The sequence below is a fragment of the Acomys minous genome (assembly GCF_964271855.1).
Source record: "Acomys minous genome assembly, chromosome: 5".
NCBI classification, from domain to species: Eukaryota; Metazoa; Chordata; class Mammalia; order Rodentia; family Muridae; genus Acomys; species Acomys minous.
The window spans coordinates 124,606,553-124,621,826 of record NC_140494.1 but is presented as its reverse complement, the minus strand read 5'-3'; the positions used below and the strand labels follow the sequence as shown (position 1 = coordinate 124,621,826).

The following is a 15,274-nucleotide window of genomic DNA, read 5'->3' as shown; positions in this document are numbered from 1 at the left end:
TGAACAGAGAAGGGCGGTGGCTGTAGACCAAGGGAAGGGAGAAAATGCGCATGTCCGGCCTGGCAGCCGCAGTGCCGGAAGCGTGCATGCGCTATCCCGCTCCACCAGCATCGCTGACAAGTTTCAGTATGTATTTTATGAATGAGAAACTGAGACACAGAGAACATAAACAGTTTTCTTTTCTTTCTTTTGGTTTTTTGTTTGTTTGTTTGTTTGTTTTGAGACAAGGTTTCCCTGTGTAGCCTTGGTTGGTCTGGACTCTCTTTGTAGAACAGGACGGCCTCGAACTCACGGAGATCCATCTACCTCTGCCTCTGCTGGGATTAAAGGTGTGTGCCACCACGCCCAGCAAGATAAGCAATTTTCAAAAGAGCACACAGCTAGTCAGCAATAAGGCTGAACTTGTAGCCCCATCTGATTTCAGAGTCTATGCCTGAAACCTTATTTTTCCATTTCCTTTTTAAAAAATTACTTAAGGGGGCATGTCTTATGAGGCCCCATCCCTCCCTGAGGAGCGATACTATAGATCCTATAGCGGTTAATGATGGTGGGGGGCCGGGGGAGGGCGGGGGTAAGGAGAGACATTTTCTTCAGTAGTGTAGCTTCTGGCAAATTGCCCATGCTCCCATAAACAACCCTAATTGAGCTTATGAAGTCACTATATAAATGAATTAAATTTCAAAAAGCTAAAAAAATATTGTAAACTAACAATTTTTCTATTGTTGTTTTATTTGTAATCAAGCAATAGTCTCCCGGGCATGAAAACAGAAGGGTCTGTGGCAAGAAATGAGGAGGTGCGTGCTGAGCGGCTTGCCAGCTGGCACTTCTCACTTCAAAGGACTTAATAAAAGTGGTGTTCTGAGCCAGATTAACTTAACTGAAACAAAAAGAGCCTTGGGTCCGTCGTGGCATCTCAGCATTCAGACCTTAATTTTACAGTCTTTTCCTAGTCAGTTTGATTTTTGGCAACAGACTCATGACCAGCTTCACGCTCTCTAGCTGAGGTTCCCAAACACTTCTCTGTGTATCGCTTCCAACCTATTCAAAGCAGGTTAGAAAGCCAGGGAATATTTTCAATGTGATTCCAAGCTGGCTGGCTCCGAAACTTAGTGGGCCTCAGGAGACCTGGGTAACAGTCCCAAACATGGTATTTCAGGCCCCACAAGTCCCTAGTACACAGCTGAACAAGGGAGCGAAGCACTGAAAGACATGCTACTTTCCTTGGGTTTTACACAGGCCCTAGCTCCAGCTTCATTTACAGAGCAGAGAATAAAATGTCTGAATCCTGGTAATTATCAGAGAACTTGGGATGGGCTGCTGGCAGAGGCAGGGGCACTAGCCCCTTGGCCTCTGACCTCTGCTTGCCTGAGTCATAGGCCACTCCAGCCACTGGTTCCTCTCAGTCCCTGAAGGCTGCTTAAATGCAGGCTTGTGGTGGCTAGAGACAACTGTTGTCCTGACCTTCCCAACTCCCCAAAGGCAACAGGCTGGTTTCAAACCCAGATCATCAGAGCAGAAAGGGCACAGACTGGCTGGTCTAGGGGGCCACGCACGTGAGTCATGGGCCTGCTATATTGCAAAGACATTTCAGAGAGTCTCCAACAGAAAACAGACAAGGTCAGACAGCTACCTGGGAGACTGAGGTCACAGGAGGCCATTCTAGCCCCCAAGGTGAAGACCAACCAGGCAACATAGAGACCTCATGTAAAAACAAAACAATACAATTCCAACCAACCAAGCAAACCCCAAATTCCTGGAGGCTCCCCACCTGTGCTTTCTGAATCAGAATATAAGGGGCTGAGCCTAGGGACTCCCTAAAATTCTCATGGTCTGGAAAATGTAGACCTGGTGAGATTTGGTATTTTGGTTTGTTTTGGTTTTGGTTTTTCGAGACAGGGTTTCTCTGTGTAGCCTTGGCTGTCCTGGACTCACTTTGTAAACAAGGCTGGCCTCGAACTCACAGTGATCCGCCTGCCTCTGCCTCCCGAGTACTGGGATTAAAGGCATGCGCCACAATGTCTGGCTGAGAATGTGGTGCTTTGCTACGGTTATTAGTTTTGCTGTTGTTTTTCGAGACAAGATTTCTCTGTGTAGCCTAGGTCTGTCTTGAAATTCTGTAGACCAGGTTGGCCTCAAACTCAAGAATCTGCCTGTCTCTGCCTCCTGACTGCTGGGATTGAAGGCATGCACCAACACACCTGGCTTTAGTCTTAATAGGTTTTATTTATTTTTATTATGATTATTATTTTTGGTTTTCCTTTTCTTTTCTTCTCTTTTCTTTTCTTTTCAAGACAAGGTTTCTCTACGTAGCCCTGGCTGTGCTAGACTTGCTTTGTAGATCAGGCTGGCCTCGAACTCACAGTGATCCACCTGCCTCTGCCTCCCTAGTGCTGGGATTAAAGGCGTGCACCACGACACCCATCTATTTTTGGTTTTTCAAGACAATGTTTCTCTGTGTAGCCCTGGCTGTGCTGGAACTCACTGTGTAGACCAGACTGGCCTCGAACTCAGATATCCGCCTGCCTCTGCCTCCCTAGTGCTGGGACTAAAGGCGTGCACTGCTGACACCACTACTCAGCCTTAGGTTTTAATAATACACTTAGGCTGGGTGGCAGGTCTGGTACTTTGCTGGTCAGCCATGTATCACAGAGTGTCCTGGCTTGTCACTGGGCACAGGCTACCAGCTCCTCCAGGGCTTGTTCACGCCGGTTACCATGGACCAACAGCACCTCTTTGATCCGGTCTTGCTGGAAGCCCATGTCACTGAACTGCTGCCAGAGACGCAGGAACTCCCCTGCCTGAAGAGGAGGCAGACAGGGTACTCCATTACTGCAAAGCTGCCTCAGTCCTGGGTATCCCCCTCCCTGGTGCCCACTGTACATAAAACCAGATGGGACAACTGTGGTCCCTTCACCAGGGAAGCCTGACCCTGGGCAGTGCCTGTCATCTTCCTCTTCCTCTGGGGATGTGAGGAAAGAAGGTTCCATTATCTGGCTCACTCTGGACTCCCTGTGATTGGTATTAGGGCAGGATGAGGAGCTACACAGCAGCTTCAGGAGGATGTACAGCAGCTCCAGGAGGATGCACAGCCCCAGCCTGGGGTGCTGCCATATCACAGCAGCTCCAGGAGGATGCACAACCCCAGCCAGGGGTGCTGCCATATCACAGCAGCTCCAGGAGGATGCACAGCAGCTCCAGGAGGATGCACAACCCCAGCCAGGGGTGCTGACAATGCTGGGTTTCAGCCAGCTCAGCCTCTGCTGAAGACCGCCCCTGAGGTTTCCTCTCCACTTTGGCACCCAGTCCTTCACACACAACTCTCAGGTCTGTGAACTGCTGCCCCACTACTGTGGCAGGAGCTATGAGGGCACTTGTGACGTTCTGTAAGGCCTGAGGCTCCCGGTATGCTGTGAGGGACACATCTTCAGATTGTTCCTGGATGGGAGTCTCATAACTAGCAGCATCCAGTAATGTGGGTTGTGTTGGTTCAGTTAGCCGCGGGAAGCCCCTGCAGTTCCCTCTCCACCTTTTTGCTCTCTGTCTTTCACCTTCTGCTGTGCTCCCCTTCCAGGGCAGTCCTTTCTCCCTAGTGTGAGTGAGCCAGTTCTCTCCTGAGCAGTCCACACACTGCTCTGGGGCTATTGCACCCCTGCACCCCGTGCTCCCACCCCCGTGCTCCCACCCCCTGGCTCCCAAGCAGGAGGCTGACCTGGTGCTCGGAGAACTGGAACATCTCCATGGCCTCGTCCACCAGGGCCTCATCGTAGCCCTGCCGCAGCAGCCTCTCACAGGCACTGAGGTAGCTGAGAAACTGGGCCAAAGAGGGCAGAGGGGAAAAATCAGTCAGAAGAGTGTCAGGGACGTGCTGGGGTGTCACCCCAAGCCGTGCAGACTAGACAACCCATTATAGGTAACAGGGAGCCAACGGAACTGGAACAAGCTTCTTTTAAAAACCAGCAGACAAGTGACAACAGGTCCTCAACAAATGTCCCAAGTTGAGGGGTAGAATCCAAGGGAAGGGACTGTTTATATGTTCATAAAGCCTAAGTGGGGTACAGGACAGGCTTTAAGCAAGTAGGTCAGCCCCACCACAGCCGCTACATGGGCTGCCACCAACCTGTCCATCCTTGTCCAGAGGAGCACCCAAATGCAAACGGAACCTCCTCACCCATCTCTATGCACCCTTCCTCATCCCCAGACACACTTGTCACCTAGGATGACTTGAGTTCCCACCAGGCAACAGTCTGCACCAGAACTGGGGGAGGGATGCAGCAGAGGAAGCGCTCCTGGTGCTGACCACCTGTTCTCATCACCCCTGATGACACCATCAGGGGCTTCTTCTCTCATCACCAAAGGATCATTAGACCAAGGCTGGCTGGGCTACACAGTGAGCTGGAGGCGAGCAGGTGACATAGTAAGACCTGACTAAAAACCAAACAACAACAACAACAAACCCCCAAACAAACAAAATACATGCTGCCTCAAGGTAGCTAAGCCAGAAGGGTGCTCGCCTAGTGAGCGTGAGGCTCAGTCCCCAGCACCTTGTAGCTGGACACGATGCTGCACCAGGGAGGTGGAAGCAGGAGAAGCAGAAGTTCAAAGCTGAGGGAAAAGCACTTGCATCATAAGTGTGAGGGCCTGAGTTCAAGTGCCCAGCACCCGCATACAAACCAGGGCATGCCGCATGCCAGCCTGAAGCCTCAGCACTGTGGGAGCAGAAGCAGAATGCCCGGGGCTTGTTGGCTGCCAGCCTAGCTCTAGGTTCAGTGAGAGATCTTGTCTCAGAGAGTGATGGACCAGGATATTTTCTCTGCTCTCTCATGCACTCATGAGTGTCTGCACCTGCACACACACATGCACAAATACTACACTATACACACACACACGTCAAAGATCACCCTCAGCTACATAGTGGGGTTGAGGCCAGCCCAGCCACATGAAACCTTGTCTCTAAAACAAATGTGCTGCCCTCTATCATACCCCGCCTTGCTCACAGCCTCAGCTTCCTCCTTTGCTTGAGGCCTCTGTCCACCTCCCCACCCAAGGCCAGCCTCTTTCTCCTCCCAGAAAGCCTCTCTGCAGACTCTGTCTTTACTGGGCTACGCTTGGGGCTCTTTGGCACCACCCACCTGGTGCGGTGCCCACTGCTTCACTTTATATTTGTGGCCACTCACTTTCGGCACAAAGTGGGAGGTTAGTCCATCACCACCGCATCCCTGACACTAGCAGGGGAGGCATAGGAGCACAGTAAACACATGTTCATTAAACAAATTAAGAACTACCTTCAAGGAACTCACAGCTTAGTGGAGGAGATAAACCAGTCGTGAGAGACCATGCCAGTGCTGGGCAGACCAAAGCAGGATTCCCAGGGCCCAGGACCAGACGAAGGCTCTAGGCCATGAGAGCCATGTGAGTAGCTGGGAAAGAGCAGGTCAGGTTTCTGCTGACCTTTAGAGCCGGCTAGAGCACAGACATCCAGCCCTGTGGTTTGCAAACTCTTGTTTGGAGCTCTGTTTGTCCCAGCACAGCAAGCTTCCTGGAGCTGGAGGCCTACGGCTGCAGGAGCACAGAATCCAGCGCTCCTGAGACCGGGGCCACCAGGCCACCTCGCCCTGGGTCAGAGCACGTTTTGAAAGTCATTCACCCCAAACCCCTTCCACAGCTGAGGAGATGGAGGACCCAGGACGAGGCTCCCTATCACTCGACCTCTCAGGGCCCCTCGGTCACTCTGACCAGCTGTAGTGGGCTGCAGGAAGGGCAGGAGGAGATCTCAGCTGGCATGACAGTGGACAGGGACAGAGAAACTGTCACCTCCAGAGAGAGAGGGAGGAAGGACAGGGGCAAGTGGTGAGGACATTCCCTTACAGCAGTGTTCTCAACCTTCTAGCAGCCATTCCAAGACCTTTACAATTGCTGACAGGGTCTCGTCAGCAGAAGGTCTCACATAAATAAGTGGTTTGGGACAGAGCCTTGACTTTGGGACAATCCTATGCCCTCCAGGTGATTTCTGTTGTTGTTGTTTCTTGTTTTTGTTTTGTTTTGTTTTTGAGACAGGGTTTCTCTGTGTAGCACTGGCTGTCCTGAAACTTACTCTGTACACCAGGTTGGCCTCGAACTCAGAAATCCATCTGCCTCTGCCTCCTGAATGCTGGGATTAAAGGCGTGTGCCACAACTGCTTGCCCAGCTCTCTGGGTGAATTTAACTTTAAAATAGTGAGTTCAAGACCAGCCTGGTCTACAAAGTGAGTCCAGGATAGCCAGGGCTACACAGAGAAACCCTGTCTCCAAAAACAAACAACAAGCAAAACAAAACAACAACAAACCTAGAAGCCTTGGGGTCGCCTGCGGATCAGAAGTCCTCAGGACCCAGATCCACTGAGGGGCCTTGGGGACCAGGCCTGGGGATCTACACTTGGAGATTCTCCTGCTTGGTCAGCTCTTGGGCCTATGAGACTGTAGAAGCAAGCAGGCTTGCCTCAGGCTCAGGGTAGATAAGGATATCACCTTCAGACCCCAAGATAAATCCCTAGAAATCACTGATTCCAAACGTATTCCTCAAAAGAAAGCCTCAAAGGGAGCCTCGGATGTCTAGTGTCCCTTAGCAGATCTGCAATTGGCCCTTGAATTGACTCCTGTGCCACTCACGCCTGTCCTGCTGGGAAGGGAGGAAGGGAGGGAGGATGAGAGGGAAGGAGGGAGGGAGGGAGGAAGGGAGGGAGGGAGGGAGGGAAAGAGGAAGGGAAAGAGGGAGGGAAGAGTAATGCCCAAAGCTTTTCCCCATATTCCTATAAGTGTCCTGTCTCTATAACCCAATGTCCTCTCTTGTGGGTCATCTGCACTTATCTAGGCCAAAGGGGACTTACTAAAATGTCTTTCAGAAGGGAGTCATCCGAACCCAAAGGAGCCGAGGAAGTACTGACTGCCAAGGAGACAGATTTCTAATCACGAAGAACCCTGATGCTTAGGCAGTAGTGCTAAGCAGGGATGGCACACTGGGAGAGGGTGTGGGTGCCAGCAGTGACATTCAGTGTCACCTCCCATGCCTGATCAAGGTCCTTCCATACCTTCCTTTTTGCCTACTGGGTCTTTTTAATCAAAGTTTTGATCTAGGCTTCAAGGTACCACCATTTGGCCCCCAACTTCCTTTCTTATCCTAAGTCTCATGAACCTGGCTCTCATACCTCCCACAGCTAGACTGGGGGAGCACCTTCCAGATGTACCGTGCCTGTGACGGTAGCCCTTATCTCAGAGTCAGAGCTCTTCCACCCTTGAAGCCCACCTCAGGGTGAGGAGCCCCAGTGAAACCTTTCTGAACACTGGAACCTCTTTGAGGTAGGCTGACAATGAGTAGGATTTCTTTGTAGCTGTCCCCACCCCCCAATCAGGAGTAGAGTCTCACCTTTATTATTTATTTATTTATTTATTTTGGTTTTTTCGAGACACAGTCTCTCTGTGTTAGCCTTGGCTGTCCTGGACTCACTTTGTAGACCAGGCTGGCCTCAGACTCACAGTGATTTGCTTGCCTCTGCCTCCCGAGTGCTGGGATTAAGGGTGTGTGCCACCCAGCCTGCATCCTCCCTTTAAACTTGGACTGGTCTATGGCATTCTTTGACAAATAGAAGGAGGTGGCTGTGACTATACACAATCTGAGGGCTTGGCCCAGGTGACCTTGAGGTGTTTGCTCTTATACTTTTGGAACCAACTAGGCTAATTTTCTGAAGAAATGTGGTTTAGTTGGCGAGTATCAAATCACTGGACTGAGGCAGCCATTGTAGCCGAATCAGCTAATATCATGAAGAAAAGAGACTGTCTAAAAAGATGTGATAGCATCTGAGGAAGACCTGAGGCTGACCTATGGCCTTCACACACACACACACACACACCAGCACACATAAGCAAATACACACATACACATATGTCTCAGTAGAGATTGTCCTATTGGACAGTTCTAGAGAGGTTCTTGGCTGCCGAAAGCTCCAGCCTCTAATATTTGGGGCATGGAGTAGGACAGGAGTTTGAATATGGAGATCCCCTGTGAGCAGATAGCAGAAGGGCTAGAAACTCAATCCTAACTTGGTAGTTTGTGCCAGGTTGAGGTTCTGCCTCTAAAGAGATGGGAGCAAGGGCTGGGCCTCTAGACCAGTGGTAGAGAGCTTGCCTGCTATGTGCACGGCCCTGTGTTGATCCCCGCACTGCGAGAGAGACAGGAGATGGGGAGAGAGAGGGAGCAAGACCTTTGTCAAGTTAAAGGTAAAAGGCCATTTGACCTCACCTGGCTCCAGTGCGCAGCCCCTCAGCACTGGGCCCACTCACCTGGCTCAGGCTCTGCCGTCCTGTCTTCTGCAGAGCCACGATGGCCCTTCTCAAGGGATAGCCCAAGGCGACCACTGGCCCGATGAGGTCCTGCTCCTCTTTGGTCAGGGCAGACAGGAGGTCATTTGCTGGATCAGGATACAATCTACAGGAGACGAGGGGCTGGGGTGTCTCCCTAAGAGGCGGCAAGCAGGTGTATGGGCTGAGGGACTGAAATAAGGACAGGAAGTCACCGTCAGCTGGGCTGGACATCTTGTTTGTTTGTTTGTTTGTTTTTTGTTTTGTTTTTGGAGACAGGGTCTCTCTGTGTTAGTCTTAGCTGTCCTGGACTCACGTTATAGACTAGGCTGGCCTCGAACTCACAGCGACCCGCCTGCCTCTGCCTCCCGAGTGCTGGGTGGGCTGGAAATCTTAAGAGGTGGCTTTGTGTCCCACTTTCTACACGCTGTGGAGAGCTTTGGGTCCTGCAGGCCCCAGCTCCTCATTTTCTACTCACTTTGCCCAGGTGTCAACAGAGGCCATCTTAGAACACTACATCAGGCTGCGAAGAGGCATAAATCAGAGCATGAGCAAACTGCTTAATTAGCAAAGGGCCTGGCATGCGGAGGCTGTCGGCGGAAGCTAACGTTTCACTTAGCGCTTGCAACACTGCAGGTGAAATGTGATAGGTAGCCCAGGTATACATGCCTGTAATCACAGCCACTTGAGAGCTGAGGCAGGAGGATTGCTTGACTCCAGGAATTCTAGGTGAGCCTGGGCAGCATAGTGAGAGGTCAGGTCAGTAAGAAAGAACAAAGGACAGACAGACACGGTAGCATGCTTGTCTCAAATGCATGAGGCCCTGGGTTCAGTCCTTAGCATGTCACGCACAGAGCTTGGCGGTGGTGTATGCATGTAATCCCAGGTGAAAGGGGATAAAAAATTCAAAACTGTCCTCAGCTTCCATTACATAGCAAGTTTGAGGTCAACCTGGCCTACATGAGATTCTGTCTCAGAGAGAGAGAGAGAGAGAGAGAGAGAGAGAGAGAGAGAGAGAGAGAGAGAGAGAGAGAGAGATAGACAGACAGACAGACAGAGGATCATCCCATTATTTCATGCCAGGTTCAGAGAAGTCAGTGAACCAATGCACAGTACATGTTTGAAATGAGCCCTGCCTTGAGGCTACCAGACCCACAACTTAGTCAGAGGGACGGTCTTCCCACCACACTCTGCTGCAGCTTGGCTAAGCTAGGTCCCAGCAGGACAGAACTCATGTCCACACTTAAGCAAATGCTGAATTTCAGACGATACCTTGAGGACATTCCTGTGTTGGGCTAGAGTCACAGAGAAGGACTCCTCATCTGGGAATCAAGCTAGCAGGGCATTGGTGGCACACCATCAAACCTCTTCTCCACCCAGGAGGGAAATCCAGATGTGCCTTGCCCTTAGGGCCATAGTGCATGTATAAGACATACAAGTTCCCTGCTACCACCTCTCAGGGGGTGCTCTGCTATGACCCCTCCTTTTACTTTAAGCTGGGGAACATCCAGATTTGAGCAGAGGTATTACTTTTGTCTTTGAAAAAGACTCTTAGATAGTACTGTCTGCCTGGTTTTCCTTATGCCTCATCCTCTTGCCCCAGCACCCTCCGGCAAGGGCTGTTGCTCAAGTTGATTTATTTAGGCAATGTCTTGTTTGGTAACTAGGTAGCACAGAGTAGCCTTAAAGTTGCTATGTAGCCAAGGCTGGCTTCCCACTGGCAACCCTCCCACAGCAGCCTCCTGGGTGGCTGAGATTACCAGCCTGTGTCACCATCTTCTGCTAATTAAATTGATCTTGACCAGGGAAGGGCCAGTCTAGCATCAACATCTGCAATCAGCTCAGCTCCCAGAGCCCTCCCTGTCACGCTGGCCACCTTATGAGGGGCTGGCGCAGAGTGGTCCAGCAATTCAGCCAGACTGCCAGACTCTTGTCTTTTGGGTTTCATTTCTCCTTGGTCTTATTCTGTAGCACTTCAGTGTCTAACTGTGAGAAACAAGGCTGTGCCCAGCACCATATTCTGAGACCAGTCTGGATCTACCTCAGCCTTCCCTGGATCCAGGGCTTTCAGACTCTGAAACTTACTCATTGGGGGAAGGGGGGGGCGGTTTCTTAAAAGAAAAAAAGCTATAAATACAAAATTGGGTACACCTGGGCTGCCCGCCACTTAAGTTTCTCTGGACGCTAGGCTCATTGCTGACTGGGAACTTTCTGTGCACTCTCTCTGCCCTGGTCTTCCCAGCTGCGTCAGCCCTGCCAGTCAAAAGCTGATCCCACAACCAAGTCTGGGCTTCTCCCTACATCCTCTTGACTAACTCTCTTTGTCCTGTGGGTGTCTGGTGGGAAACAACTGAATAGTTCTTGATTGAGCCATCAGCTTCTCCAGCCTTCTAGGCGAGAAACCCCGGATCCGAGTCTGTAACAGGCATTCGCTGAGCTCCCCCTGTCGGTAGGGTCTATTGGGAGGTGCCCAGGATACAGAAATGAGTGTTATCGCAACCTATCCCTAAAAGAACTATATTCCACTGCCAGAGAAGATGGCACTAGAAACTGTGATTGCTAATCATTGTGGCACAACTGCCAGGCTGCTGGAAGGGCAGGACCACAGGGCCGGGTGGGAGGGAATGAGTAGAGAGCAGGGCAGACAGGAAGGAGCCTAGGCTGAGAACCTTCAACCTGGAGACCTCGGCTTGGGGCCTGTGGTCTTGAAGGAGAGAGTTCTTACAGCGACCGTGGGCTTGTGGCTCCGCAGCGGAGGCATGGCGCCGGCGGTAGAGGGTCGTGGGGGCAGCTCGGGGACGTTGTGGGGCTGCGGTGCCGGGCCAGGGGCTGGTGCAGGGCTGCCGCTCAGGCTCAGCGTGCGGTGGCCACGGAAGCGGTGCAGGAGGGCTCGGGGACACTTGGCTAGTCTGCTCTCTGAGAGCCGCCTCCCAGCACCAGCCAGCTCAGATCTCATGTTTCGCAGTACGTCGAGAGAGCAGCGGTGGCCGCTTGCAGGGGAGCCTGGCTGAGGGCTGCTGGAGTCCAGCTCCTCCTCACTGGCAGAGGAGGCATCTTCCTCGGCCCCTTTCTCTCCTATTTCTTCTTCTTCCTCCTCCTCCTCCTCCTCCGGAGGTTCTTGTAGTCCAGCCTCTGGGTCTCTGACTTCAGCAGGTGCAGGTACCAGACTATATTTTGGACTGGCCAGTAAGAACCAGGCTGGAGGGGCAGATGCAACCCCCACGTCATTGCTTTGGTGGGGGGAAGGTCCTTGGGTGGCGGCTTCCACCCAGAAGAGAGCCTTCCTTTCCAGGCTAAAGTCATACTGCAAAGATAAGGACAACGTGAGGCTCAGCAACGGCAAGCCACAGCCCGTGGGGCCACAGCCCTCAGTGCTGCTTGGGGACCCTATTCAGTCAAATTTTCCAGTTGGGCAAAGTTCCTGGCTCTCCGCTCTGGGTATCCTCCCAGCCCACTCCCGTCCTCCCTTACAGATGCTTCTGCGGCCTATGGATCGTGATATTTCAGTGGCAAACCCTGGCATCAAAGACAAACCTAGTGATGGGTTAATAGAGTAACCATGGTAAAACAATATTTAAAGCCCCTTCCCGCAGGGATGAAGAGATGGCTCAGTGGTTAAGAGCACTGGCTGCTCTTCCAGAGAACCTGGGTTCAATTCCCAGCACCCACATGGCAGCTTACAATTGTCTGTAACTCCAGCTCCAGGGTATCCAACACCCTCATGCAAACATACCATGCAGGCAGAACACCAAGGCACATAAAGTAAAATTACACACACACACCACACACACTATACACACAAATAAAATAAAACATAACTCTTTGCCATTCAGTATGTCACTGAGCAATAACTACCTCAAAGCACTTTAGTAGACACAGTCCTCGTGCTCTGGGGTTCAGTTCAGCCTGCAGAGTGCTTGCCCGGCTCACATAAAGCTCCAGGCTCCAACCCTAGCACCACACAAACTGGCCATGTGCATGGCTGTGCACACTTGTGAGCTCAGTCCTGAGAAGGAGAGGCAGGCATATAGGGAGTTCAAGGTCCTTCTGGGCCACTTAGTGAATGTAAGACAATCCTGAGCTACATGGAACCCTGTCTCAGAATTAACGTGTTTGCAACAAAGCAGTTTTCACATGGGCCCAACACCGCTGTCAGCCTGAGACGTAGGTCCATCATATAAACCTCCTCAGACAGGGATAATACCTGTCCCCACTCCCTGTGCTGATACCTGTCCCCACTCCCTGTGCTGATACCTGTCCACACTCCCTGTGCTGATATGCAAGATTATTTCAGGGCCCAGGGAATGTATCAATCTAGTCTGCATTGAGCTCTGCTTGGTGGGTTCGGGTGTCCTTCCTGTTTCCAGATTAGAAACTCAGCTACGTCATTTGTTGAGGGCAGATTATCGCTGGTGGCTAAGCCATGTCTCTGACTGACTACAGAGTGCCCTCCACCCCATGTCAGGTCACTTAAGGGCAGAACAGAGTGAGGTGTGATCATCTTAGCATCTGGGAAGCAGAGGCAGGCAGTTATCTATGATTTCCAGGCCAGCCTGGAGACCTATGCCAGCCCAGGCTACATCACAGTGAAATCCTCACTATGAAAAACAAAAAAGAAGCTGAGCACGGTGGTGTATGCCTGTAGGCTCAACATTTGGGGAAGCAGAGGTAGGCAGATCTCCGTGAGTTTGAGGCCAACCAGGTCTATAAAGTGAGTCCAGGACAGCCAAGGCTACACAGGGAAATCCTGTCTCAAAAAAAGCAAAAGCAAAACCCAAAACAAAACATGGGGGCTGGAGAGATGGCTCAGAGGTTAAGAGCACTGGCTGTTCTTCCAAAGGTTCTGAGTTCAATTCCCAGAAACCACATGGTGGCTCATAACCATCTATAATGAGATCTGGTGCCCTCTTCTGGCATGTGGGCAGCATACTGTATAAATAACAAACAAATCTTAAAACAAAAGAAGCCGGGTGGTTGTGGCACATGCATTTGATCCCAACACTCGGGAGGCAGAGGCAGGTGGATCTCTGTGAGTTCAAGGCCAGCCTGGTCTACAAATCGAGTCCAGGACCAGGACAGCCAAGGCTACACAAAGAAACCCTGTCTTGAAAAACAAGAGAGAGAGAGAGAGAGAGAGAGAGAGAGAGAGAGAGAGAGAGAGAGAGTCCATTCCATGCTGTGAGTCTAAAGTGTGTGTGTCTTTCTGCTCGCCCACCTCCTCTTCTCCTGGCTTCCCACCACCGAACCTTCCTTTCCCTGTATTCCTTATTCAGTTAGCCATGGGGCTCTGAAACTGCCTTTCAGATCTGTTTCTTTGTGCTGTCGTGGGGGTGAAAACCAGAGCCTTGCACACTCCATGCAAGTGTTTGGCCACTGGGCTAAAATATTTATATTTTTACCAGAGTTGTGTATTTTTGCTCTTAACTTTAAAGGTAAAGGTGTTTCCTTGTTTGCCAATTCTCAGGTTAGATTATTATATGGGCTCTAGTCTGCTTTCTTTTTCTTCTTTTGTTTTGGGTTTTTTGTTTGTGTGGTTGGTTGATTGGCTGGCTGGTTTTTTGAGACAGGGTTTCTCTGTGTAGCCTTGGCTGTCCTGGACTCACTCTGTAGACCAGGCTATCCTTGAACTCACAGTAATCTGCCTGCTTCTGCCTCCCGAGTGCTGGGATTAAAGGCATGCGCCAGCAAGCCTGGCGCAGCTTGTATTTTTTAACAGAAGATTCTAGACATTGAGTCTTATCACGAAGAGGAATTCTAACAGCTGATGGGGAAGAGGGGATAAACTTAAGCATGTTGGCAGTGACGAGCAGCACACACAGGCCAGCCCTCAGCTGACCTAGGGGAAAAAAAGCAACCTCATCACCCAGACATGGAGCCTTCCCCATAGAACTTATTGGCTTGTTTTCAGACTCCCTAGACTATCTGAAAGCAAACCCAGCTTCCCTTTACAATCATGCGACAGGCCCTAGGGGCTCGATGTCAGATCCAAGGACAATGCTAGATAGTCAGAGTCACTCACCATGGAACCAAGCAGAAGCTCTCTACAGGCCAGGACACTGAGCTCGGGTGCAGGGTCGGGCTCTGTGTCCATCACAAAACCCTTGGGCACCTTGAAGGGGACATCATCGAGGGCATTCATTCTGCCAGAGGACGGTGGAGCTGTCTCAGAAGGGCTGAGCAAGGAGCCTGATGGCAGGGAGAAGGTGTGGAGTCCTCAGAACTGGGATCTCCTGTGTGGTGGCCCCCAACAGCTGGAAGGAAAAGATAGCTTGGCCAGTGCTATACATACAGGGAATAAATGAGTAAACCCCAGAGCATCCACAATGACTATTTTATGTCGAAGCCACGTGTTATCAGGCATGCCCAAGCCACGCCCACAGGCTGCATGCGTCCAAAGACAGCAATGAACAGGACCCAATACAAAACTATAAACTTACTTATACTGTGAGTTTTTTTCCTATTATTTTCCTGGTTTGGTAGTTCAAACCAGTGCCATTCTCCAGCCAGGTGTCCTCTGATGTCCACACACCTGCTTTCGTGTATATGCGTGTACATGTACACACACAGAGACAAATGACACACGACAAATAAATGTCATACATTTTCTTAAAGAGTAAGGATGAAGAGCAACAAAGTAAAGTGAAAAAGTACATGACTATGTATGTTCATAGAGTCAGGATGCCCTGGAAACAGAGTTATGAGTGGTTTAACCATAAGCTGCCTGACATAGCTGCTAGACTCATCTGGTCCTCTCCAAAGTAAGATGTGTTCTGTACCGCTGGGCCATCTCTCTGGCTGAGCTGATTAGTATTATATTTCTGGAGCTCTGTGTTTGCTAGGCAAGCACTCTACCTCTGAGATACAGTCCCAGTCCCCTTTCTCTGCTGTTTTTAAGAAGCATGAGGCTGGGGGTATAGTCCAGTCACACAGTACTTGCCTGCTT

At 50.9% G+C, this 15,274-nt stretch overlaps 1 protein-coding gene across 1 annotated transcript; it reads right to left on the bottom strand.

The window, feature by feature from the left end:
- Positions 1 to 758: 758 nt before the first annotated feature.
- Positions 759 to 14,542, bottom strand: UBAP1L (ubiquitin associated protein 1 like). Its single transcript, XM_084781653.1, has 5 exons — positions 14,351 to 14,542; positions 11,057 to 11,635; positions 8,314 to 8,523; positions 3,710 to 3,811; positions 759 to 2,798 (listed from the first exon to the last, which is right to left on the bottom strand). Exons 1-5 carry the CDS (start codon positions 14,468 to 14,470, stop codon positions 2,664 to 2,666), a joined length of 1,146 nt encoding a protein of 381 aa, XP_084637779.1. The 5' UTR covers positions 14,471 to 14,542; the 3' UTR covers positions 759 to 2,663.
- Between the last annotated feature and the right edge of the window lie 732 nt (positions 14,543 to 15,274).

Bases quoted from the DNA above. Each gene is read 5' to 3' on its own strand.
- UBAP1L (XM_084781653.1), bottom strand. From the start codon at position 14,470: ATGAATGCCCTCGATGATGTCCCCTTCAAGGTGCCCAAGGGTTTTGTG. The intron at 3,812-8,313 runs GTGAGTGGGCCC...TCTTTGGCCCAG, and splicing joins GACGGCAGAGCCTGAGCCAG to TTTCTCAGCTACCTCAGTGC. The intron at 2,799-3,709 runs GTCAGCCTCCTG...CCTCCTCTTCAG, and splicing joins TCCAGTTCTCCGAGCACCAG to GCAGGGGAGTTCCTGCGTCT.